This window comes from Gavialis gangeticus, unplaced genomic scaffold (assembly GCF_001723915.1).
Source record: "Gavialis gangeticus isolate Ggan-Ray unplaced genomic scaffold, GavGan_comp1, whole genome shotgun sequence".
Taxonomy (NCBI): domain Eukaryota; kingdom Metazoa; phylum Chordata; order Crocodylia; family Gavialidae; genus Gavialis; species Gavialis gangeticus.
Window position 1 is genome coordinate 3,837,128 of NW_017729032.1, and position 27,049 is coordinate 3,864,176.

Genomic DNA, 27,049 nt, shown 5'->3' on the forward strand with positions numbered 1-27,049 from the left:
AAGCCATTTTGGGGGGGGGGGGGGCACAAGCGCTCTCTATGCCCCCCTACCAGCCACAGTGCTTGCTGTCAGGGGGAGCACCAGCTCTCTCAGGGGGGCACATGCCCCCCTTCTACTCCCCATTCTCCACCTACACGTTGCCTATGGTGGATGAAGTAGAACATCATAGAGCAAACTTCTCCGTCGATGTAACTTGGAGTCACAGGATTCACGCTAGCTGAAGATGAGGTCCATAACATTTTTCATTCTTAAGAACATTTCACCTTCACCCAAACCCACTCTGTTTCCTTGAGACAACATTTGCATTTGTTTTGCCTGATTTTTGAATAAGACCAAAAGGCAAAACACAAAGATAAAAACACTGTTGTTGGTTTTTGATGCAGTGGTTGTTCCATAGCTTTAAAATTTCACCTACGTCTGTTAATAGCTTATAGCTAGGATCATCCTGGAGCCATGTGCATTCCATTCATACTGTTCCCCACTACTTGGTTCCAGCTTTAATTGAAAGTCCCAGGCTCTGGAGTTTCTACCATGACTGCTACTGATAGTTCCCTCCATATCCCAGCACATCCTACTCTCTCAACCCCAGTACATCTTACTCTCCTCCCAGCTCGTCAGGAAGGCACCCCTTGGGAGGATGAGGACCAACGATCACAAACTAATAGAGGGAAGATTTAGGCTGGACATAAGGAAGAACTTCTTCTCCATAAGGGTAACTAAAACCTGGAACACACTTCTGGCATAGGTGGTGCAGTCTCTGTCATTGGAGGTGTTCAGGAGGAGACTGGATAAGCACCTAGTTGAGCTAGTTTGAGCTCTTTAACTTCCTGGCTATGGTAAGGGACTGGACTCAATGATCTTACAGGTCCCTTTCCATAGTACGTTGAGTCTATGGCTTTTTCTAAAGGTTCAGTCTGCAGTTTTCCGTCTGATCCCTGAGTGGCTAGAATCTTTAAATATTTGCAGACCAATGCTCTATTAAATTTTATTTATCATTTAGCTAAGTTTATACATTTTTACCCCTTTTATTCTTTATCCATACATCAAGTCATCCAGCCTCAGTCAGTCTTGTTCTTGGCATTTGTTCTGATTTATCAGTCGCTTTCCTAACCATGTTGCACTCACAACTACATATGGTTGTAGAGACAGGTCTATGCTGCAGTCACAAAAATGTGAATGCATAGTGTAGAGGTACACTACTAGCTCTAACATAGATAGTTTTACTACCTCAAGTGCCACTAGCAATCTAACCACAGCAGCCTGGTGCCCACCACAGGTTATATTACCCTGCGGCCTCTAAATTGTTCCATGTACCCAAGCTAGCGTAGATACCGCCATGTATACTGCAGTTATGCCTTTTGATTACAGTCTAGGCAGACCTTACATGTGACTACACTAGGGCTGTGTCAAATTCTCTTCATTGTGTGATCTCATTCATACCTTGAATCTGTAGTTTGGAATTACACTGACAATTTTGACAATTATATCACGCTTCAAATTAAATCTGCTGCCTGTTACTGATCTTGGAGTAACTCCTAAACCTAACAGCTTCTTCCTATTGAATTATTTTTCCCATCCATGTATTCACTTTATTTTTTTTTCCAAAGTGCTTTTTACAATGAAGAATGTCAAGCTAATAATGTTCATTGCAAGTGAAATAACTGTATTTTGTCACATACTGCAAACCCTCAAATAAGAAATGCACCTTGTTTTGGGAAGGTACAACGTAAGCAAAAAAGGACAGTTCCAGCGGCAAGGCTGAATTGTGACCACAGGGACAGAGTACATTCTCTAGCTTCAGCAAATCCTAGAATTTTAACCCTCAAACAGCCACTGCCAAATTGTCAGCAGCTTTTGGCTGCTGAGTGAAAAGATACTGCCAATTTGGTGGAGACCGTGAAGGGGTTAAAACTAACTATGACATTTTACAGTGTCTCCATGCTTCCATTCCTCCATTCAAGTGCAGGGAGGGGAAAATCAGCTTCCCTGTTTAAGACATGCACCCCACTTTTGAAGGGCTTGTTCTCTTGTGGGGAAAGGTGCATGCCATATGCAATTAAATATGTTAGACTCATAATTTTTGCCAATGAAAGTGACATGGATTCATGGAGGAGTCGCACATTTCTGTCAGAACTTATGGTTTTTGTGCCAGTCGTTTCTGAGTTCCCTTTAATCAGAAATGCACGGTCATTAACTGGTCAGACCCCATGAAAGATGTAGGTAGCTATGCAAGGTAGAAAATATTGTCACCTTTCTTATACGTTTTATTTCAGGTATGAATGTTTCAAGTACAAGAATACAGTCAATTACCCGCTGCTTTGTATATTGATAGGATACAGTTTTGTAGTCAGCATTGTAAGTATCTGGTTCTTCTGCACAAGTTTCCTGTGTGATTTAGTAATTTCCTGCCACTTAAGGAATACCGCAGTGGTAGTGCTTCACCTTTTACATTTTGTTACGTACTGTTGAAATTGAGTAGGGGAATAATTCTGAGGGTAAATATTACATTGGACAAAATGCAACTGTCCTCTGGAACATCTTAATCCCTTTTTATAAATAGAAACCAGGCTTGTCCAACGTACGGCCCGCGGGCCGCCATGCAGCCGTCCAAGCTGTTTTCTGAGGCCCAAGGTTCTGCGACGGGAAATGAAAGTAAGCACTGTACTTTCGTTTCAAAAGCGGTGATGTGATACTGCTTTCTGTGAAGTCTTTGAATATGGCACGCCAGCCCACTGGGTAATAAAAAGTTCATGATCCGGCCCCACATTCAAAAAGGTTGGACACCCCTGATATAAACTGATTGAAAACACTTTACCTTTAAAAAGAAAAGTTCAGTTATGTAAAGAGAAGATCATCTAGATCTGGGACAGTGAGCAAAAAGAATGGTCTTTGTTCTAGTTGTCTTGCTGACTTGTTAAGACACCTTAAAGCAAGTTTCTGTGTTTCTGAGTTTGTTTACCCAGCCATAAGGCAAGGATAATCATGTTTAACTTCCGATCCCAATGCACTTTGCAAAGGTGGTTAGAAAGTTATACATATGCTAAATAGTCTTAAAGCAAAGCTCTTTAATTTGCAAAATGAATATAACAAGAGTCAGAATGAATGTGATTCCAATTCAGTGTCCTCACTGTATGATTGGCCTGCAGACCTGGATGGAATCTTTTTTCCTTTGCTGATAGTGAACAAAATGAAGTGTCTTGCCATTTCCATTGCTATCTGCTTCCCTAATATATGCATGACTGTATAGTTAACTGTTTTAGTCTGAAGGCAGGCAGAAGGGAAGGTAAAGATGGACCTTGTAGACTAACTGAGGTAGAGATGCATAAGCTTTCATGAGCAAGAGCTCACTTCCTCAGATGCTGTCACAGGATGTGCACAGAAAAAGGTATTGAATAGAGAAGGGACGGGCAATTATTTCGGGTGGAGGGCTGCTTGCTGAGTTTTGGCAAGCCGAGGGCCGCATGACAGGCAACCCAGGGCAGATAAATATCAATTTTCTAAATTTTTTAGGGGCCCCCCGTGCCAGATAGAATGGCCTGATGGGCCACATCTTGCACACCCCTGGAATAGAGGATGTGATTTGAATACAAAAGGCAGGGAAGGGAGATATGATGGGGGAAGGGAGGCAGTGCTAAGAGATGCAAACAAGTCCTAAATCCATAGGGACGAAGGGGTCCCAAAAGCTAATGCAGGCAATGGAATAAGGGTCCATAGTCCCTATTTAGCCCATACATCACACAATCCAGTCTGTGGATGATTTCTTCTGCAGTTTCTCAGAGGCGGCTTTTAAACAGCTACTCAGAGGTCAGTGATGTATTGTGCAGGGAGGTTAAAGTGTTCTCCCACAGGTGTGTGTATGTGTTTGGACATGATATCACGTCATTGTCTTCTCATTCTTTCCAGTAGAGATCTTTCCATCCAGTGTAGACAGCACAGGGGCACTGTAAGCAGGTGATGGCATACATGACATTAATAGAAGCCCCTCCTGCCCCCATCTTTTGTATTTGAATGTCTCTGTCTGATAGTCTGTTCTGTGCATAGCCTATCATAACATCTGATGAAGTGAGCTGTAGCTCACAAAAGCTTATGCTTCTCTGATTCAGTCGGTCTATAAGATGCATCTCTACCCTGCTTTCTTCCTGCCAGCTCCTGTATTATTCCTTTTGGTATATAGCCTGTTGTGGATACTTCTTAAACAGGGGTGGAACTCATTGCTATATCAGTTGGACACTTTGTTTGACATCCAGAATGACAGTTATAGAATCAGACTGAAAATTAAAGTAAAAAATTTTAGTTGCGTGCAAGAAAAGATTTCATTCAATTTTCCTAGTTTATATCAATGTTATATATGTTTAACTTTGACATTTTAATTTATGTGCATGCATGGTGCAGTTTAAAAAAAATTAAAATCCAGAATGCCTTTATTTTATTTCTCTGTTTGGAGTATCTATTTTAAATTGCCTTTTTTGTGTGATACTGATATAAACCCAGCAAAAAATATCACCAAAAAAAGTTCTAGAACTTGCTTCTCTCAGGAGAAAGAATTCAAAGGCTTCTCTTCTGCGTAGCTGGATTGTTGTGCTTTTATTCTAACATAGTTCAAGTATTTAATTTTCAACATTCAGAATAAGGAAAATTTATCCTCTAGTTGGGGTAACACTTTTCTTTGACTCTTTGCAGATTTACCTAAAATTGAAAGAACCTATATTTCATCAGGTAAATTTTACTTTTGTTTCCTTTAGTCTGAAAATAATCTTGTTTAAATAGTGACATTTCTTAAATCTTTATAGTACATCATAGTTGATTTTAAAAAAAATCCCTTTCACTTGTTTGCTATTTATTTTTGAGGAATATGTTTTGTATGTTGGGCTGCAATTCTGTTATTGGGTGACCTGGAAAAATTTTATGGAGTGATCCGAAACTTAATGAGTATATCTTGCTGAAGAGAGGAAGAATACCACTATTTGAACAAGTATTTAATGACTAATACAAACAGATGCTATTAAACAGTAGTGTGTGTGTTGGAAAGCAGTATCTGTCCATTGGGTTCTTCATTTGGTTCTAGACAAAATGTGACCCAAAACTGTGGTTGCTGCTCATGGCAATAGAGCCCGATCACTCTGCTAGCTCTGCGACATCTGAGCGTAGTGAAGAAAGCTGGATGCTATGTAAAGGCTGCTGCAGAGTGGGAAAGAAGGTGAGTGCTGCAGATGGCCCTTGCTATGGATTGTCATTGTGATGGCAATGGGCAGCAGGGAATAACACCAGCCTCCATAGGGGGCATGAGAGGGTCTCTACACCCAACTGCTATTGCCACTGCTGCAGCACAGGCTCCCCAGCACAGTAGTTCTCCACTTTGGTGCTTCAGGAGCTTGCCAGAGGTGACACAGCCATTATCACTGCCATGGGGGGAAGCTGTCCTGGGCACCTCAGTTTTCAGGAGGCATGGCAGACCTGAACCATGGAAGAACCTGTGCGCCAGCCTCCATAATGTAATGCAGGCAGGCATGCTTTTGTGCTGCAGCCTCTTCTCGGCTTGGCTCTTGACGTGCCTCCTGAAAAAAGATGTGCAGTGCAATGCAATGCCATCTGGTTGTGGCAATAATTACAGTGCTGCAGCACCCCCTTGGCCTGCCACCTCCTTTCTTCCCAGCATGTGTGTCCTCTTGTTCCCCCTCAGTATTCCCCACGCCCTGTGTGTACCTCATCCCTGCCAGCTGGGCGTCCCGGGCCTCTGTCCATCAAGGCAGTGGTTCTCAACCTTTTGCACCTCATGTCCCACCAACCATTTTGTCAAAAAATCCTCGTCCCACCATGATAAAAGCAAAATCCCACTTTTTGCACTGTTCAAGATATCTGTCGATTCATCTCTTTGAAGTGCAAACAACTTTGATTTTTTTTCAATCGGGCAATGAGCTCAAGTCCCACTTTCATAGATTTCATAGACATTAGGGCTGGAAGGGACCTTGAAGATCATCAAGTCCAGCCTCCTGGCCCAGAGGCAGGAAGTCGGCTAGGGTCAAAGGATCCCAGCAAGATAGGCATCCAAACATTTCTTGAATAAGTCCAGAGTAGGTGCCTGCGCTACTTCTGGAGGGAGTCTATGCCAGGTCTTGGGGGCTTGGACAGTAAAGAGATTTTTTCTTATGTCCAGCCTAAAACAGTCTTGTCGGAGTTTGTGACTGTTGGTCCTTGTTTTTCCTTGGAGTGCTCTGGTGAACAGGCATTCCCCCAGATCCTGATGCACACCCCTGATATAGGCACCCACCAGGTTCCCCCTGAGCCCGTGCTTTTCCAGGCTGAAGAGTCCCATGGCTCTCAGCCTTTCTTCATAAGACCTGTTCTCCTGTCCTCTGATCATGCATGTGGCTCCTCTGGACTCTCTCAAGCTTCTCTACATCCTTCTTGAATTGTGGAGCCCAGAACTGGATGCAGTACTCCAGCTGCAGCCTCACCAAGGCCGAGTACAGCAGGAGGATGACATCCTGAGATTTACTGAGAAGCGTCTGTACATGCAAGCCAGAGTTTTGTTTGCTTTACCAGCTGCGACATCGCATTGGTGGCTCATGTTCATCTTGTGGTCAGTCATGACCCCCAAGTCTCTTTCAGCCGTGGTGCCAGGAAGCATAGCACTGCCGAGCCTATAAGTATGCTGCGAGGGTTCCTCCCCCCCCACACCCCGAGGTGGAGTACCTTACATTCATTGGTGAACTTAGCCAGTGCACTTCTGACGCCAATGTCCACATCGCTGATAAAGATGTTAAAGAGAACCGGTCCGAGGACAGAGCCTTGAGGGAACACCACTGGTAACAGAGCGCCATAATAATTTGCTACCATCAACCACTACCCTCTGGGTCCAACCTTGGAGCCAATTTCCCAGCCATCGGACTGTTGTGTAACCAAGGCCACAGTTGGCCAATTTTTACTTGAGGAGATCATGGGACACCAGATCGAAGGCTTTTTTAAAGTCCAGAAATATGATGGCAATCTCTTCTCCCTTGCCCAAGTGGTATGTCACCTGGTCATAGAAGGAGATGAGATTGGTCAGGCAAAACCTACCTGTGACAAACCCATGCTGGCTGTCCCTCAGGCTGTTGCCTTCAGCCAGTTTATCCAGAAGGGTCTCCTTGATAATTTTCTCCAGAATCTTACCAGGGATTGAGGTCAAGCTGCTTGGCCTGTAATTCCCGGGATCTACTTTCTGCTCCCTCTTGAAGGTGGGTACCACATTGGCTTTCTTCCAGTCTTCAGGTATTTCACCTGAGCACCACAAGTTTTTGAATATTTTTGCCAATGGTTGGGCTATGACACCTGCCAGCTCCTTGAGTACCCTAGGGTGTAATCTGTCAGGAGCAGCTGACTTGGTGTCCAGCCTCTTGAGGTGACCCTTTACTAGATCAACACAGATGCTGGGTATAAATACGCCCTCACCCTGGCTGTCCCGCTTATTGCTAGGCAGGGTGGTCCCACTGATGAAAGACTGACACGAAGTACCCTTTGAGCAGATTGGCCTTTTCCTGAGTGTCAGTTACCAGCTGTCCCATTTGCTTCAGCAGGGGTCCAATGTTACCCTCGCTTTTTTTCTGACTCCCTACATACCTGAAAAAGGACTTTTTGTTATCCTTGATATGTGAAGCCAGATGGAGCTTGGTTGCAGCCTTGGCTTTCCTGATCCGCTCCCTGCTGGTATGGACCAGTGCTGAGTACTCCTCCTTGGTGTTACTTCCAGCCTTCCCTCCTTTATTAGTCTCTCTTTTGAGGCATAGGAGGTCCTCAAGTTCCCTGTTGAGCCATGACCTTCACATCCCACTGGTTGAGAAATACTGCATTAAGGCCTCAGGACTTAACCAGTTGATTCCCCCATACAAACACAGGATGCACTATTGCTAAACCATCCCAGACAAATGCCTATCCAGCCTCCCAGTGACCTCTAGTTGGAGAGATTGTTTCAGTGTCCAGCTCTTCTGACTATTAGAAGGAGAACTGTCACAATAATTTTTTTATGAATATTTATAATTTCCTAAATTCATTCCTAAGAATAATGTACATTTGATTACCTTTATGCCATAACTAGGGCCCTACCGAATTCGCAGCAGAAGTGGGGCATGCGGCAGCTCCTTTAATCTTGCAGGTTGCCCTGCATGCCCCCCACACCCAGGCCACTGATTGCTCGAGGGGCTCTGCTTGCGGCTTGCTCCTAATCGGCAGGGAGGCGAAAACTGAAGTTTTAAACATGGCGCCATCTTGCCTCCGGCCACTGATTGGCCAGGGGACCTGGTGGCCCCATTGCTTGCTGCTGACCAGCAGGGAGGCAAAAACAGCATGTCTAAAACCATGGTATTTGCTTCCCTGCTGATTTAGGAGCGAGCCACAAGTGGGACCCCTCCATCAGTCAGCGGTGGAGGAGCGTGTGGGGGAACCTGCAAGACTAAAGGAGCTGCAGCACACCCCACCTCTGCCATGAATTCGGTAGGGCCCTAGCTGTAACAGTTGAATTCTTTTTCAGGCCCTGTCTGTATGTGCACTTAAATCTAACTTTTTTTCATTGTAATACTTGATTCCTATTCCTTGTTCAAATCCCTTATCCAGTCCCTCTGCACTGATCACAGGAGGTGCAAGTGGATGCTCAAGTGCAGTGTGAAGTTAGCAATGTACCATCTCAGTCTATCCCACAAAGATGGAGCAACCAAGGTTGGGAAGGATCCTCTGCGAATCCAGGCCTCATGTTTCGGCTAACTACTTTCTAGTCTTCTGGGTTTTTTTCCTGACTTACACCCCTGCAATACTTACCACTGGTGGGAGTGTTCAGATTTGCTATTCCTAACACTATAACAATAGGCAAATGTTGGTTCACCAAGTATCAAGGCCTATTATGGATCCTAGCACTGGTGCGATGAGGAAGGGATGCCTATTTTGCACACAGTTGAAGCAAGTAGAGGCGGCCTTATCTGTAATGCATAGGTCTGGACTACAGAAGAGGTGCTTCACATGACAGTATGTTCCACCTAGCTCCTCACCGCTGCTTCCTTTGGCCATGTTGAATTAAAATGGGGCAGATAATGGACTTTCACTGGATATACACTTGTTTCGTCTTCCACTATGACATGTATGGATCAGCTTTGAATTGCGATACCTGTACTAAAGGCCAAAATTCAAACCATGCCTGGTTTCTAGCACAGCATATTGGACTTTATTTTTCATAAGTATCAATATTCAACAAATGTGTCGGGGTTTTCAAAAGAACATAAATGAAAATCAGCATTAATCATGAAACATTTGAAAAGTATTTTAATTACATGGTAGTAGCTTTAGAACAAATTCTGAAGAATAGTGTAATTGGAGACACAGAAATAAATGGAGAATGAGATAAAATCCAGTGTGAGTTTTCTATTGTTAGATTGTGTCAAAGTAACCCTGATATCTGTATTTAACAAGACAACTGATTTTCTGTACAAACAAAATGTTAGTAAAGCACTTAACACAAGTGCTATGTGAAAAACAATTGGTTTAAACTAGCGAGGAATTAGCACAAGGATTGTTACGGGGGGGGGGGCATGGAGCTAACTAAAGAGGAGAGAACAGTAGGTAGTGCAGAATCAAATCTATCCAGTTGAAGGGAAATTATCAGTAGAGCTACTTAAAGATCAGTCTTGGGATGGATAATGTCCATGGCACAAGAAGTAAGAGTGCGCTGATTATCAATGTGCTGATAACTCAAAGTTGGGAGGCATCTTGAATTCAAAGGAAGAGTAGCATTTCTTGCAGAAAAACCTGGGTGACCTATAGGACTGCAGTAAGTAAACTGGAATGCTACTTAGTAGTACCAGTTGCAAGAAATTGCACTTACAGGCCAATAACAAGAATTTTTGCTGTGAGCTGGGAGATAATTAGTTGAGAATGATTGAAGAGAAGGACAGCCTAGATGTACTTGTTAATCCCAGAACAAACAACTTGTAAAATGGAGCTTAATCAATCTGTGAAAGGGATTGTGTGCGTTATGGATGCAGAACACTGGGGTTGATGACCCAGGAGAGCCTCTCCAGTCCCATGTTTCTAGATTCATGCGATACTTGATTATCTCGCTATGTATAATAAATAATTTTCCGTGACACTGGAAGCTGGCGCAAAAGGGAAACTGGAGAAGAGCAGCAAAACTAAATATAGAGCTCATGAGATTGATTTATGTGGAAGGATGAAAGGAAGAAACATATTTAACTTGGCCAAATGACAGGGGAGAGGGTAACTCTGGAATTGTTTACACAGAGAGCATAAATGGGAGAGGTTAAATGAAACTGTTCTTAGTCCTCAGCTGACAGTAGGCTGGATATTGTAGTTGTAAATGAAAGTACTTTAAAATCAGTTTGTAGTTCATGGGCAACAATGCTTAGTCCCCGGATGTTGAGGCTGCCTTGCAAAAAAGAATCCTGGTTTTCGGGTTTTTTTCTATTACTGGTGCAGCAGCGTTGTTCAGTGGATTGGGTATTGGACAGGGACATAAGAGATCAGGGTTTTGTTTAGAACTTCTGGGTCATAGATGATACCTTTTATTAGACCCACTAAGAAATTGCAAAAAAATTATATTTTTCTGCAAGCTTCAGGCACACACACCCTTCCTTAGACTCAGGGAAAATTAAAGATGGTAAAAAAAGTCCCCAGAGGTGGAAAATGAACTTCATTTTCTATATCATAGAAAATTCTAAATCAGTAAAATGGATTTGAGTGTTAGCGAAAGCTGTGCAGCTCCATTTCTAACCATCAGTACTAAACAACAGTAGCATGACTCTACAGTCAGAGTCCCTGTGCTCGTGGAGAGGCGCTGTGACACATGCTGTGTTTGAGGAGGGGAAAGATTGGAGCATGTTGGAAATTTGCTGTTCGGGAAAAGAAAACAATAAACATGAATTCATCTTATTGCTTGTAAGATAGCTTAAGGGTTTTGTTGCATGCTCCTAGAAGTGTCATCTAGGGCTGTCTTTCCATTCATAGCAATGGTCAGTCTTTAATCATTTCATTATTATGACTGCCTTCTATCCAACCCATTAAGCCACTACTTTCTGAGGGTCTAATTCAGGTCACGGAGGCAAACAAACCTTTCCACTAACGTGGTTGGCAACTCATAAGAAGGGGAAGCTACCTTGAGGCACTGTGCCATCAGGGCTATTCATGCTGGGCAGATTCCCAGGTAGAGGTCAGACAAGCAGATAAAGGCTACAGATACTGATGTAGGTTCTTTTCTGATGGTGTAGCCCCATGGCAGTGAACAACTGAGAGTGGCCAGCAGTTTCCCTGGTGATTAAAGTTTATCATCTTAATGGCAAGAAGACAGAGGAGCCCAAATATGTAAATCCTTAACAGCACAACTGCAGGACAAGACAAAGCCACGTGGATCTGTGACAGCTTAGGTGCTAGTGCAGCAGGATGCATATGTTTGCAATAGGATCATGTGACGACATTGGATTGCATAGGCAACGTCCATTGGTTCAGGAGAGCTCTGATGATCAGGAACTGCAGTCTTGGCCTAGCCCAGTCATAACACTTTTTTTTTAGAGACTAAAGATAAGTGTGGTGGTGGCACTGTACAAACCACCATTGCTTATATCTATTCACTTCTTGTCACAGCATCATATCTTCTGAAGATCTGTAGCAATGGAGGAAGTGACCCTGGAAGTCCAGAGACAACCTTGTATGGAGGTGTCCCAGAGCTTAGACAGTGGATGTCCATAGTGAAGGACAGCAACAATCTGCATTAATCCTTTGACTGACTGAGCAGTACTTTTTAGGGATATTACTGTTCGCCCTGAATCGGGAGAAGGGAGTTTCTAGGAAAGGTACCCTAAAAAGAGCCTGTCCTTCACCTGGACCTGCCCAGGTAGTCACAGCTACCTGGACACACTTTTCACTGCCAAACACCAAAGAAATTCTACTGTTTATCTAGGCGTCAGGAATGGCCTCATGTCGGTTCATAGACCCAAAATATAAGTAGAAGGCAGGGTAGATTTGCACCTTATAGACTAGCCAAAGTAAATATATGGACAAGCTATCATAGGCTGCAGCTCACTTCATCAGATGCTGTGAAAGGACATGCCCAAAGCAGTGTATAAAGAGAGAAATTTGAATACATAGATGGAGCAATGCTGGGAGAGGCAAGCATGCAAGGAGTAAACCTGTGGGAACAAAGAGGTCACAAAAGCTAATCCAAGCAATAGAAGAAGAATCCACTGTCCCTGTTAAACTAACTTAACACAGTCCAGCCTTAATGTTTTCCTGTTCCACAATTTTCCATTCACATTATTTTTTGAAGGTTTGCTGCCAGAGAACAGTTACCCTCAGATGTCCAGGGAGGTTAATGCATTCTGCCACAGGCCTACATGTCTTTCCTCAGGTGATGACAGATCAGCGTTCATTCATTCTTTCAGCCTGCACCTAGGATGCCCACCAAAGGATTTGGAAGCATCTGATGCCCCAGGCTAGGGTGGAGGATATTTGCCAGTAGTAGGGCCACATATGATTCTCGAATGACTCATGTTTTTGGAATTGATTTGGCTTAGGACATGAAAAATTTTCCTTTAAAAAATAAAAATAAATAAATAAATAAAAAGACAGCAGAGGGGCACTGCAAGCAGGCAGTGGCATATATGACATTGGCAGAATTGCAAGTGAATGAACCTGGACCGTATTATGGTCCTTAACAGGGTACCTGTTGGTGTAATGCAGAGTAAGGTGCAAGATGCCCTATAGCAGATGATTGTAACCACATGCTGATGTGCATGACAGCAGTTTTTCGTGGGGCTTAAGGCCCTGTTTGTGACACTGGTGTCAATGAAGGGCACTGATGATCAGGAGCAGATTACTGACCCTGTTGGCTGATTCCAGTTGGCATTCTAGTTGCAATGGCAACTGCATTTGAGGGCTTATTGAATACTCTGTCTGACCTTTCTGAATATGTGCTAGAAATAGTCCTGGATGCTGTGCAGATGTTGAAAAATGGCAACGCTTCAGGCCTTGGTAGTATTCTAACAGATGCCTAATTTGGGATGTATAGTTCTTACTGAGAATTTGCATAATCTCTTCTCTCGAGTCTGAAGGAGTTTTATCCCTCAAGGATTCTCAGATGGGACAACAATTGGAGTCTCCAAGAGAAAAGGAGATGAAATGGAGTGATGGAACAGTTGGGAATCTTGTTGTTAGTTGACTGCTCGTAAATATTGGCTCAGATACTTCTCAACAGACTGAGTGCTCTTGCACACATTTCTTGGCAAGCTCCCAGAGTCGCAGTGTGACTAGAGCCAGCTGGGCCATAAGCATAACTTTTGTGGCATGATAGATTCGAGGGGTATGTTGCAACCAGAATAAAGATTTCTTTATGGCTTTCACTGGCAAGAAGAGGATCTTTGATACAGTTGGGCAGTCTTTCTTTTGGAACTGGCCAGACAGGCTTAGATGTCCTGAAACATTCTGTACTGTTGTGTTGACTCCAGGGAAGAGTGCAAGGCAGGGAAAGGATAAGCACCGACCCGTCCAAGCCTTTCCCCGTCTCTAGTGATTTTGATTTTGTTATTCAGTCTTTCTGCACCACTTGTGGACAAGGTGTTTGACATTCCAGTCAGTGTGATGTTGAGTCTCCCGCAAATGCAACACTATTGTTCCCTTGCATGAAGTTGAGACCCACTTTGAGTTGCTCCTCCCAGATTACAGTGCGTTAGTGGCATGTTCCAAACAGGATTTGCAGGTGTTTGGCTGCTCTGGGGCAGCCTCACAATTAGTTTAACAAAGATCAGAGTCGTGTATCAGCCAGCAAGAGGTATATGCTGCCTTCCCTGTACAATGACGAGAAGCGGGTTCCCGTGACTCATGCGTTCTGCTACCTGGACAGTGTACTGAGTGTCCAAGTTAGTGTCAATAAGGAAGTTATTTTCCGTATCCTGAAAGCAAATTCAGCTTTTGAGAAGTTGACCATGTAGATATGCAAGAAACAAGGAATTATGAAGATTAAGGTAAATAAGTTCTCACTTATTTACTATAATGTGCTATATTAGGATACAATAAATACTAAATAGAATGCTTTCTGTTTAGCTTTATGGGCTTGAAACTTGGATATTTTATAAACAGCGTTTGTAGCAGCTGGCGGTAGTCCACTAGTTTTCCTTGCATTTTCTTCTTCTGTGGTCAGATGTTTCAAGTGACCAAGTATCCAGTGCTACAGCAAGCCAGCTGTTAAAACAATGAAGCATCATTAATGAAAATGTCATTCCTTTGAGCTGCCTGTGTTGCACACAGGAGCAATGAGCATATGCGTAAGCACCTGCTGTACAGAGAACAGCAAGAGCAAGGCCACTGCCAAGAAGTCTTGTGCAGAGAAGCAGCAGCGCCTTTTGAGATCAAACATCCTCGCTGAGACGGTGCCAGTCCATGAGAAAAGCGTGAGAGTTTTAGGAGCAGCAGAAAGCACAGACCACACACCTGCCACAGGATTGTGGTGGCATTTCAGGAAATATGCTTGAAATTTGTGTCATATTGGCCTATCAAGTCATATGTATGTTCATTGCATTGATAAATTAATATTTGTTCAGGCTGAGATGCCTAGTTTGCTTGGCTTTAGCTGCCACAGCCAGCTTGTCCTTATGCCCAAGGGTCAGGCAACAGTGATGATGAAGGAAAAATGCAAGCCACCAAATGAGAGACTGATTCAGTCATAGGCAGCTGCTACAAAGAGTGTCCTTGCTAGTATTGTACCTAGATTGTGGCCTGGCTGTCAGCCACGTGTCTCTAGACAGGATCAAAGCCTGTTTCATCACTGTACAAAGAGCTGGTGTGAGTTGGTTACGTGATAGAAGCTTGAAGCTGGTCATAACCAGTATGATAGAGGTCTGTCTTGGTTAAGAGGAAGGAGCCATCCATGCCAAAATGGAAATGCATTTCTGAAGGGGTGAATTGTAGGGAGAAGAATGCAAAAGCTAAATTGGGGTCAGCAACCTACAGCCTGTGGAGCCATTGGATGTGGCCCAGATGGGGCTTTGCTTGCAACCTCCAGGGAGAAGGCGGTTCTTTGTGTGAGAGGGTTGCTGAGTCTATCTCGGTTTCCCTCTGAACTTTTCTGCCGTGACTTTGATTGAAAGGAAAAAATGTTCAGTGTTACTCCTTGAGGGGACACCACAGACCACCCAGATGGTTAGCTTCCTGGTGCTTGCTTTATTCTTAACAGGGTTACATTGTCGTTTCTGCCTTGCAAATTACTTCATTAGCGAGGGAAGCAATACAGCCACTCTAACTTCTTAAATCAGGGAGTATCCCAGCTGCATTAAGTTTACTCTGCCCCGGGCAGCATCTTCACCACGCCAGTTAACTCAGCATCGGGGAGTGTCTCTAATGTATGTATTAGCATCCAGCAGGGAAGCGTGTCCGCTACCATCTCCCTGTGTCCGAAAATGAACCTGCCGTAGTCCTTAGCTGCCCGGTGCAGCGAACAGCCCCACATGGCTTTTGCCCTCTGCATGCCACCCTGAAACCCTCTGCCTCTGGGGGTTTTCTTGGCACCTTGCTGTCCAGGAGCCCCGGGTCCTCCCTGGGTGGCCCATGCTGTCCACAGGCCCTGGGTAAGTGGCCCAACTCCTTATCAGCTCGCCCCAGTTCTTCTGTTTCAGCAGTCCCCAGTTCTCCTCTGGCTGCCCTCTCTCTTCCTCTCTCCTTTCCCAGCAGTCATCTCCTCCTCATCCAGTGCCCAAGGGCAAAGTGCATTCCCTCGCTGCCGGGCTTATGCAGACAGTGGAGGGCTAATTACCCTGATCTTCCCCGGATGCATAACTCCCCACACCTGTGTAGTGGGCTCCCAATAGTTACCCGCTCCCGTGGCTACCCTAGTAACAGGGCTTCTACCTGAGCCCCTGTTACATTTGTCTAGGGTGGTGGGGGTCCCTGCATGCATCACACTGCCACCGCCAGGCAGGGGGAGTAGGGGGGCTGCATGCAGTGCAACCAGGTGGGGAAAAGACAGGGCTCTGTGTGTGCCACAGCCAAGCAGGGGGTGGTGGAGAGGGTCTGGACAGGCTGCACCATAGATGGGCCTTGGGAAGAAGTGGCAGGCCAGTTTGGGAGCACTAGCCTGCCTGCCTGCGAGCCAAGCCAGATTGATCCAGTTAGTGGCCCCAAAATCTTCCTGACCACTGAGCTAAATGTTGAGAAGAACCTATTGGTTCCACAGGAGTCCTTTTACGTACAGCCTCTACCTCTGTACATTTTGTGCCTTTTTAGAAGAGATCTCTTGATTTGAATAGCAAAGCAGAACAGGTTGTTCTAAGTCAGAGTTGAGATGAGGGTGAGAAGTGCTGTTTAATTCCTGGAAATACTAAAAGAGCACAGGGCTAATGCTGAGAGAGGGAATCTCCTCGCAGGAGGACTTGACCTCTCAACCAGGGTGCGGATAGCATCAGGAGACGCTGGCGTTCCTTGCAGCATGCCGCCTGCAGACAAAGCTCTTTCTTTAGCTCGGTGTTAATAACAGCTCAGTAATCCTACCCTGTTGACCTAGGTTCTTTCTGGATTACAAATTGTGTATAATTAACGTAAATGGCATTTAATTGGAAACCTGTTTAACGCATAAGTCAAACTAAGGAAAGCTTTTTGAATAACTTCCCTTAGCTCTGCAGTGCACACAGCAGTGACAGATCCTAACAGTTTTAGTCTCGCACAGTTAAGGTCCAGAAAGGGACTTGGAGAGGCAACACGGAGTGTCACCACACATCGTTTCTAGGTGCTGGGAATTCATAAACACCCGGCCTTTATGGTAAATGGTGAGTTTGGTGCCTGGGATGAGGAGATGCAGCATAAGGGACACTGAAGCCAGCCAGTGGGATGTGTTGAAGAGAGCATGTGTGAAGTCTTGCCTCTGTCCCACACTTAAGCATCTGACTGCAGGTAATAGTTAGATGGTTGTGTGAAGCCAAGGTTCAGTCTGAAGTCCCCTCTCCATCCATTTTGGGGTGAGCAAGTGGCTTTCTCTCTTTGTTAAAATACACCAAGAAGTGGTGACCCCAAGTTCTGTGCCTGCGTGGGAAACTGGGGTCAAACTCCCACTTTGATGGGTCCTAAATACCAGGGTATAGGCCACCTTCCAGCTAAGAACTCCAGGAGGGAATGCACGAGAGGGAGCTTGACCCGAGCTCAAGTAACGAGAGTCTTCAACACGATGACTTACTCCTAATTCCAGTTTAACTTCTGGATGCTAACTAGTTGTGCCACCTAGTGTTTGCTTTTAATTCTGTTCCCAATGTGTGCCACAATTCTGGATTTTTGGATCTCCCAACAAAGGGATCTGAATTGCTCCAATATTTATACATGGATATTAGGGCTCTGTGAAACAGCACCGTTTCATTTCATTTTGATTTCCGTTTTGAAGGAACAGTATTTCGTTTTGTTGTTTCATTTCGTCGAAACTGTTTCAACACATTTCACCCATAAGCTATAATGGGGAATCATGAAAATACCTATAACTTTGTCATTTCATGCCGGATTTGGATGAAAATTGCAGGACTGGTAGCGCCTTCTGAGGGCATGAAACCTGACAAATTTCAAGGAGATAGGTATACAGGTTTCTGGGAAATTACACCTCAAACTGCTGGCAAGCACAACTTTTATCACTTGCTGTCAGCGACAGCCTGCTGTCATCCTGCATGCAGATCTGGGAGCCCGCACTCCCCAGGCGGGCTGCGGGACTGTGCCAGACTCCTCCCAGTGGGTGCGGGCCCCCAGGTCTGCACGTGGGATGACAGCAAGCTGCCCCTGCCAGCTGGGACGCAGCCCATGCCAAGCACCAGGAAGCTTAATGCTGCTGCTGACCCCGGCCAGCAGTGGTAGCATGCTGTCATCCCACGTGCAGATCTGGGGGCCTGTGCTGCAGCAAGCCCAGCTTCAAACCTCAAAACATTTCGAAACATTTTGTGAGAATAAAGAATCGTCAAAATGGTTTGAATAGATCAGTACAAATATTATAGGGGACTAACCAATAATTTTTGGTTAGATATTTTATAACCAAATAATAATGCTTGATTTATATATATTATATTGGGTAGTAGCTGTCTAAACACTAATACTGATTTTCTGTTTTCTCTACTTTTCTTCAGATCATGTATGGAACGCTGGTCTCTGTGGTAGTCATGCGGTCTGTATATATAGTGTTATGGTAAGTGGCTGGCTTAGTTCAGCCTGACAAGATGCATGTTCTGACTTGGCATTTGCATTCGACGGGGCTGCGCGATTCAAAGTGCGCATTACTGATCACATCTCTAAATAAAGTGAAGCAGGGTCACGTGCTCTCTGTCTCGTGGAAATTGTCCGGTTCCTGTCTTTCCATAAAGACATTAGATTGAGGTCAGCATGTGCCTTTTGAACAAACGTGGAGCAGATGTAGTGTCTGTTGCCAGCTTGTCTGGAGATAGTTTCAGACTAAGTTCCTTGAAACAAAGGGATTGTAGCTTTCTCCTGATCTATATGGTGCTAGGAATACTGATGCTGCCCAAACAATAATACTAGCAAATGTATGCAGCTTCAGAGAATGTTTTCCCACCTCTCCAGGCCAGCACTAAAGATTAGACTGTAAAGTACTTGATCAATTGAAGAGTAAAATTTCATCGACATTAGTGAGCAGATTTTGATGTACTAGAAGTTGGAAAATGTGTTGGGGTTTTTCCAAACCAAAAGGATTGCTATCAGATATTTCTGAAAGAACCAAGTAATATTAGTGCAAAGAGTTGCAAAGAAAGAAGAAGAAAATTTGAATAAATATGCTAATTTAGGTATCATTGGCTCAGTTGCAACCTGGCCCTGTCTCTGTCCTTCTTGAGTGATCTTCCCTCGTCGGTTCACATATTGCCTTTCATCTGATGATTACCTGATCTTAAATTTCCTACCTTTGGGCTTGGTTGTATAAGTTCATTACTTTAGGGTTTGCCTGAGGACACTCAGGAAAGTTAATTAGTCTTCACTAAGGGTGTGGCCTTAAAGTGGGTTAATTAAACAATCTCAAATCCCTGTGCAAGCACTGTTACCCAACTCTTGCTCAACAAGACTTATTTCATTCACTTTCTTAATTAATTTAGATTAATCTTCCTGAGTGTCCCTGTTTAGGCAAGCCCGAAGAGATACTACCCTTCTGTTCCTGCAGACTCCACGACTCTGCCAGTGCTTCCATCATTTTCTATGGTATATGGCACCATCTCCCAGTGGGGCTGTTAGTTAAAATGACTTAAGCAAACCTCTCTTTCTCTCACCTCATCTTGCTGTCAGTCACACTGTCATTCTCCCTGTCAGTCAAGCTTGCAACTGGTTACCATTCATTTTCTTTTTTCTCCTTTGCAAATTCCTGTATTTTCCCTACTTCACCAGGTGTTCCCCTTCCTCTTCATTCATACTTTGGTTCACTGCTCCAAGCTTTTATCCACATCCAGTCTTGACTGTGCAACCTCCTCCTCTTCCTCTTTATTATTGCAATAGCATATGGAGGCCCCACCAGAACTAAGGTCATCTTTGTGATACGTAGTATGGCACAGTCCCTGATCCAAGGCAAAGGAAGGAGAAAGGAAGCATTGTGCTCGATGTACAGAAAAGTAGTTTCTACAGAACAAAGACCCAGATTGACAAAGATATTTAAGCTCCTAAATCCTATTTAACCAATGCTGAATTAGGCACCGGAACACTTACATGTGTCTGGGCATATGTGGCTTCTCTGAAGCCACACAGAATGACACCAGCAGAGCTGGGAAATGAACTGCCTTAAACCCTGGCCCAGTGCCTTAACCACAAAGCTGCCCACCCTTTCTTTCCTAGCTCCCTCTCTCTATCTTCTTTTCTTAAACCCATCTACTAGGATCCTCTTTTTCCATTACTCAAATTGTCTACCTCTTCCTTGTGTTTCTGTTTTGTCTTGCTTTCTGCTTGTGGCTACAGGTCAGTCCCGTGACAGATGGTTAATCATGCTAGATGGTTAGTCACTACTAGAAGGCATTCAGAAGTTGTACTGATGAGCACAGTATAAGAACCTGTGTGGAAGTAAACCTCGTTTCCAGAGTCCTGCTCATCTGTGATCCCACCTGTGGCAGTCCACTCACTGTACAGACCCTCACCACCTCCTGTTCCCTGGCTGTTCCTCACTCAGTCCAACAATGTAACTGTGCCTTCACTTTACACACCCTCGTGCTTATGGCACAGACTCACTGCTGCATCAAACAGCTCACTCATCTATGCAGAAGCTATTTGAGCTATAATTGCCAGGGCATGACCCATTCTTTTATATCTTGGACTTGCTGCTGTCTCTGAAATGTAAGCTCCTTGGGGCATGAACTTTGTATTTGTTTCACAGCTCGCCTGATTTAGTGCCATACGTATTTATGGGACTAAACAACTGTGAATTAGAAATGAACCTGCTCCTAATGCGGACAGGTGTGGAACACATGCCGTGTTTGTCCTGAATTTGCCTAGAGAGAGGATCTGTCCCTGCACGGCACACGTATACACTACCACTACCACTAATCAGTAGCCTCCACAATACCAATATGTGTGTTTTAATGAATAACACTGCTGTCAGAAAGTGTTATTTATGGCTTAAGAAATCCTGTCTATTTGTCATGATGCAGGAATATGTTCTTTGATATATTGCTGCCTCTTTATAGGTGATAAATCACAGTGACAAAACTAATGCAAAAGACTAAAAGAAATAACAGCTTTTCAAACCAGAATCTTAAAATGTGTATGCATGATGAGAATAACAGGACCTATATGTCAGTATAGCTTCTTTGGTTTGGAATTGAGCATTTTGGAGGCCATATTACTGCTGGCTAAGGAACTTCCTTCACTTTCATTAAGAAGTTAATGATTCTGTAGTTCCATGTGAATGCAAGCAGTAAGATTGGGTTTATTAATGGTGACTCTGGTTCTTCAGCTCCTATTTTCTTGTATCCTAAATAGGTTTTTGGTTTTGTTCCCCGCTCCCATCGCCACCCCTCAATGATTCTTACAGTAAAAACACATTCTGAAATTACTTTGAAATGATTCACTGAGCTAGTGCTCAGTCTCGATATGTTATGTTATCAGGCGGTTTAAATAATGTTAATCTGTGCATTTTAAGAGGACACAATCTACTTGACACATTAGGGCTGTGTGAAACAGCACCGTTTCATTTTGATTTCCATTTCGAAGGGACAGAGTTTCGTTTCGAACCACTGTTCCGTTTTGTTGCATTGAAACTGTTTCAACGTCTCACCCTTAGGCTATAATGGGGAATTGTGAAAATGCCTATAACTTTGTCATTTCTTGCCTGATTCCGATGAAAATTGCAGGGATGGTAGCCCCTTCTGAGGGCATGAAGTCTGCCAAGGCTCAAGGAGACAGGTGCAGGGGTTTCTGGGAAACAGCACCTCAAACTGCTGACAAGCAAAACTCGTATCACTTGCTGGCAGCAGCAGCCTGCTGTCATCCTGCGCACAGATCTGGGGACCCGCACCCCCCCAGGAGGGCCGTGAGGCTGTGCCAGATTCTTCCTGGGGGGCGCAGGCCCCCAGATCTGTGCACAGCATGACAGTAGGCTGCCACCTGGGACCAGCGCTGGGTGCATCCTATGCCAAGCACCAGGAAGCCTGGTGCTGTCACTGGCCCCAGCTGGCAGCAGCAGCATGCTGTCATCCCACATGCAGATCCAGGAGCCTGCGCTGAAGCAAACCCAGCTGCAAAACTCAAAACCTTTCAAGTGGCCTCATTTCGTTTCAAAGCTTTTTCAAAGCCTTTTGTTTCATTCTGATTTCACTATATTGAGCTCAAAACGCATCAGACAGTTTTGAAACAAAACACCTGGTGAAACTTCACAAGCACTATAACACATATCTCTTGAAACCATTTTACCTATTGCTTTTACAGTTAACTCTGGGTGCATCTACTTGTGCAATTAATGCGGCTGAATAACTTTGATGCAGAGCACCCTGGAGTTTATTGCTTCCGGGTGCCACATTTGCATGTATGCCTGAGACTGCAGCATGTTGGGCCATGGTGAAGGAGCCCCAGCTAGTGGGGGGACCTGAGGTCAGCCTGCCAGCCTGGGGCTGCTCCAGCTCAGCATGCTGTGGAGGGGCTGGCTGGGGCACAAGATGAGCTTCGGTGCAGGGCTAAATGGCAAGCAGCCCCAGTGCTGAAGCACCTCATGCCCCAGCCAGCCCTGTCAGCATGTACCCGTGCATTGCAGCAGAATAAATAACTCTGCTATAGGATAGCACTTGTCTGACAGTACTATTCTGCAGCGGAGTTAATTAGTTTACTCTGTCCTAATAGCACCGCACATGTAGACGCTGATGTTTTACTGGGGAGCTAATTAGTCAGCTCCACAGTAAATGTTTTGTGCAGATGTGCCCACTGAAAGCTAACTGAAAGGGATTAGAAAGAGAAGAAGCTGTCAACCTCACCCATGCATTTGTGTAGTCAGTTTTACTGTTTTCCTTCCTGTATCAAGCTTTTTCACATGGGCCAGGAGGAAAATCAGACAAAACCTGTGGGGTGGGGGGCGCTACAAATCTTGCTTGCTTTTAAAAATGTGATTGGACTTCAGAATAATGGTTTGCCTTTAAAGATCTGTAAATATTTTTTTTTTCCTATCAAGCAGCCCCTTTATAAATAGTACAACTTGGAAATGTTCCAAACTGCCTTGAAAGTATTTTAAACTAAATTTCACTTTGCTTCTCTCTCTCTCTAGGGTATACCCATGGCTTAGGGGTCTGGGCTATACATCCTTAACTGTATTTTTAATGGGATTTTTCCTTTGGAATGTAGACAACATTTTCTGTGATAAATTGAGGTGAGTATTTTCAACTCTCTGTATAGATTTTAATTTTTAACTGCATGACTTTGCTTTTTATTCTGCAAAATAAATTCAAGTCCATCTCTTGATGTGTGAGCAATATGTTCCCCACAGACTAGTCACAAGTGCTTTTTCCTGTCTGCTCTTGATGAGCTTCAGCAACACAATAGACTTATGAGGCTTCGTCATATTCTACCTGTTTTTGATGTAAAAAATGATTTTCCCCATGCTGAAATTCTGAAATTGGAATGCAGTTGGCATTTGGCAGTCTGAGACACGAGACTAAATATTTTGCTTTTTCTGTCTGTCTTCACTCTCCAGTACCAAGTTGATGAATGGAGTTTTTTTAGTGGATACTTTAAGTGCCTCTGTTACAGAATGAGAATTTTATCTGTGTTTATTAGGCACGTGAAAACACTTGGTAAAAGTTTTCTCCATAGATATGATTGGTTATAAGACACCCCAGATGTATACCCCTGCTATGAGACTGACTGGAATTTACATAGTTTAAAATTAATTTGGGATCTGCTCCACTTAGACAATACTCTATGTTACTCCTTCTTCAGAGCCATACTGACCTCTAGACCTTACAGCATCTGGTCCTTTTTTTCCCCTGCTGATGCTGAAAGGGTTTTGTTCTCCGTTTCTGTCTGTTCTGGATTCAGAACTGGGGACTCAGTATTTCAACCGCCAGAGTGAAATCTGCATGCATAATCATAATAATCTTTGAGTCTCATTCTAAACTTTAAGGCAAAAAAATAAATGGTGACCAAAGTGATTTCTAGAGCCTGTTGTTTCCTGGGGTCTGTACGTCTCATGCTAGAATTTTATATTACTTTTTATACTATCATCGATCTTGGCTGGCCTTTTTCCTCCCTTCCTCTTCTGTTTCCCAGGAAAATGTGAAAAGAAGCTATCCTGCCTGGTCAAAAAGTGTCCAGCACCAGTAAATAGGAATCATTCTTCTGGATGTCTCAGGGTGACTAGCAGTTGATTTGTTTCGTAGATTTTCATCAAAGCATCATATTGGGCCTGCAAGTCTTTCTTAATGCTTGTAAATTCTCAATTCCTCAACTTTAATCTGTTGCCATGTCAGCCAAGCAGTCTGCAAAAAGAAAAGCTTTTATAGAAAGCCACTGCCCGGTTTTGCTGCTGGGTGCCAAGCCTATGCATGCAAGACACGACATAAAGGTGTTTTGGTCTCTAAAAAGTGGGCCACCAGGCCACAGCACTGACTCCTTTGGTGCATCCTGGCAGTAATACTCCATGCTAATTTGAAAGATGTGGCTTCATCTTTGCCAATCATCCAGCATCAAGAAGGTCCTGGTTGACCCCTGTGCTCTCCTTGTTTCAAGCTCACACACTCTGTAGGCCTCTGCTGAATGCAGTTTTCACAACATTGCACCGATAGGTAGCTGGATTGACTCGGGATGCAGCCTGGTGTACCGTGTGCCTCCTTCCAGCCTCTCTCTAGATCTTGTTTAATATATTGGACAAGTTGAAACTTGGGCCCAATAGATTTATTTTGGCACTGTAGGTGTGCCTCAACTCATGTGATCTGGTTTATGCTGTAAATTTTGACAGCTGCTACTGATATGAATCTGTCAACACAGAGATGACTGTGCATCAGGTATTAGCACCAAAACAGACTGTTTCTCTGGGCACAGTGATTCCTTATGAAATCATCACCACAACTCCATGAGTTGGGGAAATCTGCCCAGGAATTAGGAGAGGTCTGCAATTTGTGGGGTTAGAAAACACCCTGAGACTCCCAGGCTTACATCAATAGCTAGAAGTACCCTCTTCCTATTCCATTTGGCAAAAGGAAGAAAAATGTTGGCATATTTCCTGCCACGCAATGGGTGTGGTGCTGCCTGATGTATTATTTTATCATTAATTGCATCAGTTTAATCAGAGATCCTTGGAAGTTTGAGTCTCCAGGTGTGGTTTAGTATAACGCCTGGGAAAAAATGCTTGCTTTGTCATTTTTAGTCTTTGAAGGTTTATAATGCAAGTCAACTGGCCTCCCAACTCTGAAAGTTATCCCAGCTAGCCTGAGTATTTCAAGTTGTCCACTCAGCTCTGGTTCCTACCATTGAGACTCTTAGCACAAAGTCATGCTGAGCTTTATACCCAGAAGCTGCTGTGCTTAGGACTTGGGTGCCCAGTAGGTTACTGATTCTCTTGTTGTCTTACCATGGGAGAGGAGAAAAGCAGTAAAAACTGTATGCAAAGTTAGGGGGTAAAGTGGCCCCCAACATACTAAGATGAGGCAGGGTGGATTTCATGTCTTTGCTCAAACCCTCTTTTCCTTATCATGCCTTTCCATAAGCCATACAATTGATTGCTTTTGGTGGGGGTGTTAAGAGTCCTTAGGATTTTTTAGTGGTATTAATATTATACCTGTAATGTTTTTATCTGAGCTATTTTGTGTACCAGAAACCTGGGAACAGTTTCCCAACTGTAACTGCCGTCTAAACATCTTCTAAACTAACTGTAAGAGAATAGGAGTACCTGGTGTTCTTGATTTACAAAAACCTGGACACTTGAAGCATATGATTCAGAAAACACTGGGTGTTCTCGCAAGGAAATGTTGCCAGTTGCAATTTTCACACTTTGGAAAGCATGCATTGCACCATGTTTCTTTCCACAGGGCAGTACGAGACAAGATGCCTCCTGTTGTGGGAGCTGTGACACAATTCCACGCGTGGTGGCACATCCTAACAGGCCTTGGCTCTTACCTTCATATCCTGTTAAGGTAGAAAGAGACTTTTGCCCCATGTGCTAAAGAGAGCCCACCTAAACTAGTTGTGATCACAAAGAAGAAATAATTCTTCCCTCAAGTGGTTCTGTGATTTGAAAACTATGCTGCATAGTTTGGGAAACTTTTAAGCATGAATTGCATGGAAGGAATGCTTCCCTTAGAGTAATGGAAGTATTAGCGAGAAAAAAGCAGAGGTCATTTTCCCTGTTACACCTTTGGCTTGAAATCTCAAGGAGGGAATATTCTTCCAGTTCCTTCTGTCCCTTTTTCATATGGGCAGAGTTGTTGGGGAGGGGAAGACCAACAGTTCCAAGTTCATTTGTTAGCCATGCACTCCTCTGAGAATCCATGAGTTATTGCTCTTGGGCACTTTTACACACATGCTTTGGGGGTGGGGAGGTGCTTTAATTAGAGCCGTTCTAATTAAAGCGCCAGAGCATCTTGTGCATCAGCATCCCTGCATCCGACAAGCTTAAGTCCAAGCACCCTGCCACTATTTTGAAGCACAGGGACACTGGTATGTGAGAGGTGGAAGGTTGCTGGAGCACACTAATTGCCATGCACCAGCAAACTCAAGTCTGCTCCGATGTGCTGTACTGCATTGGAGCAGCCCCACAGCACGTCCGCAGGTACCCCTTGTGACCTGGAGCCCTACCTGTGCTGACTAAATCCAGGCAGAACAAATAAAGCTTCAGTTACAGAAGCATGTCTTTCTGATTTGAGAGAGGATGGGATTCACTCAGTGACCAGTACCCCTCAACTCCAGGCAGACATCAACTGTAGCATGTTTATTGCATGACACTTAGGTTGTTAAGTGCACTTGGTAAAGCAGTGCTTCTTACAGAAGGATTTTTCCCCCCAGCTTATACACAAGGACACTCTTCCTGAAGTACAGACCAAAAGTAAAGGTAAGCTATCAGTACACTGTATGTATTTATGTAGTATGCAGTTAGCTGTTCACATGGCTTGAGCTTAAGGATATTTCTGGGCTTGGGGGCTGTGCCTCCCTGATCTTAGTAGCATCATTATCTTGCATTCTGTATATGACTTGAGTGAGCCAGCAGTGTGCCCTTGTTGCCAAGAAGGCTAGCAGCATACTGGGCTGCATTGGTAGGAGTGTTGCCAGAGGTCAAGGGAAGTGATTCTTCCTCTCTATTCAGCACTGGTGAGGCCACATCTAGAGTCCTGTGTCCAGTTTTGGGCCCCCTGCTACAGAAAGGATGTGGACACGTTGGAGAATCCAGAGGAGGGCAGTGAAAATGATTAGAGGGCTGGAAAACATGACTTGTGAGGAGGGGCTGAGGGAACTGTGCTTATTTAGTCTAGTGAAGAGAAGACTGAGAGGGGATTTAATAGCAACCTTCAGCTACCTGAAGTGAGGTTTCAAAGAGGATGGAGCTGGGCTGTTCTCAGTGGGGGCAGATGACAGAACAAGGAGCAATGGGCTCAAGTTT

The 27,049-nt window shown here is 44.2% G+C and overlaps 1 protein-coding gene across 1 annotated transcript in view; it reads left to right on the forward strand.

The window, feature by feature from the left end:
* Window positions 1–27,049, forward strand: part of ACER3 (alkaline ceramidase 3) — an 82,186-nt gene that overhangs the window by 52,544 nt on the left and 2,593 nt on the right. Inside the window, exons 5-10 of the mRNA XM_019524472.1 lie at window positions 2,274–2,355; window positions 4,681–4,716; window positions 18,117–18,175; window positions 22,727–22,828; window positions 25,485–25,589; window positions 26,458–26,503. Coding sequence (XP_019380017.1) covers window positions 2,274–2,355; window positions 4,681–4,716; window positions 18,117–18,175; window positions 22,727–22,828; window positions 25,485–25,589; window positions 26,458–26,503 — 430 coding nt within the window. The remainder of the gene's footprint in view (window positions 1–2,273; window positions 2,356–4,680; window positions 4,717–18,116; window positions 18,176–22,726; window positions 22,829–25,484; window positions 25,590–26,457; window positions 26,504–27,049) is intronic.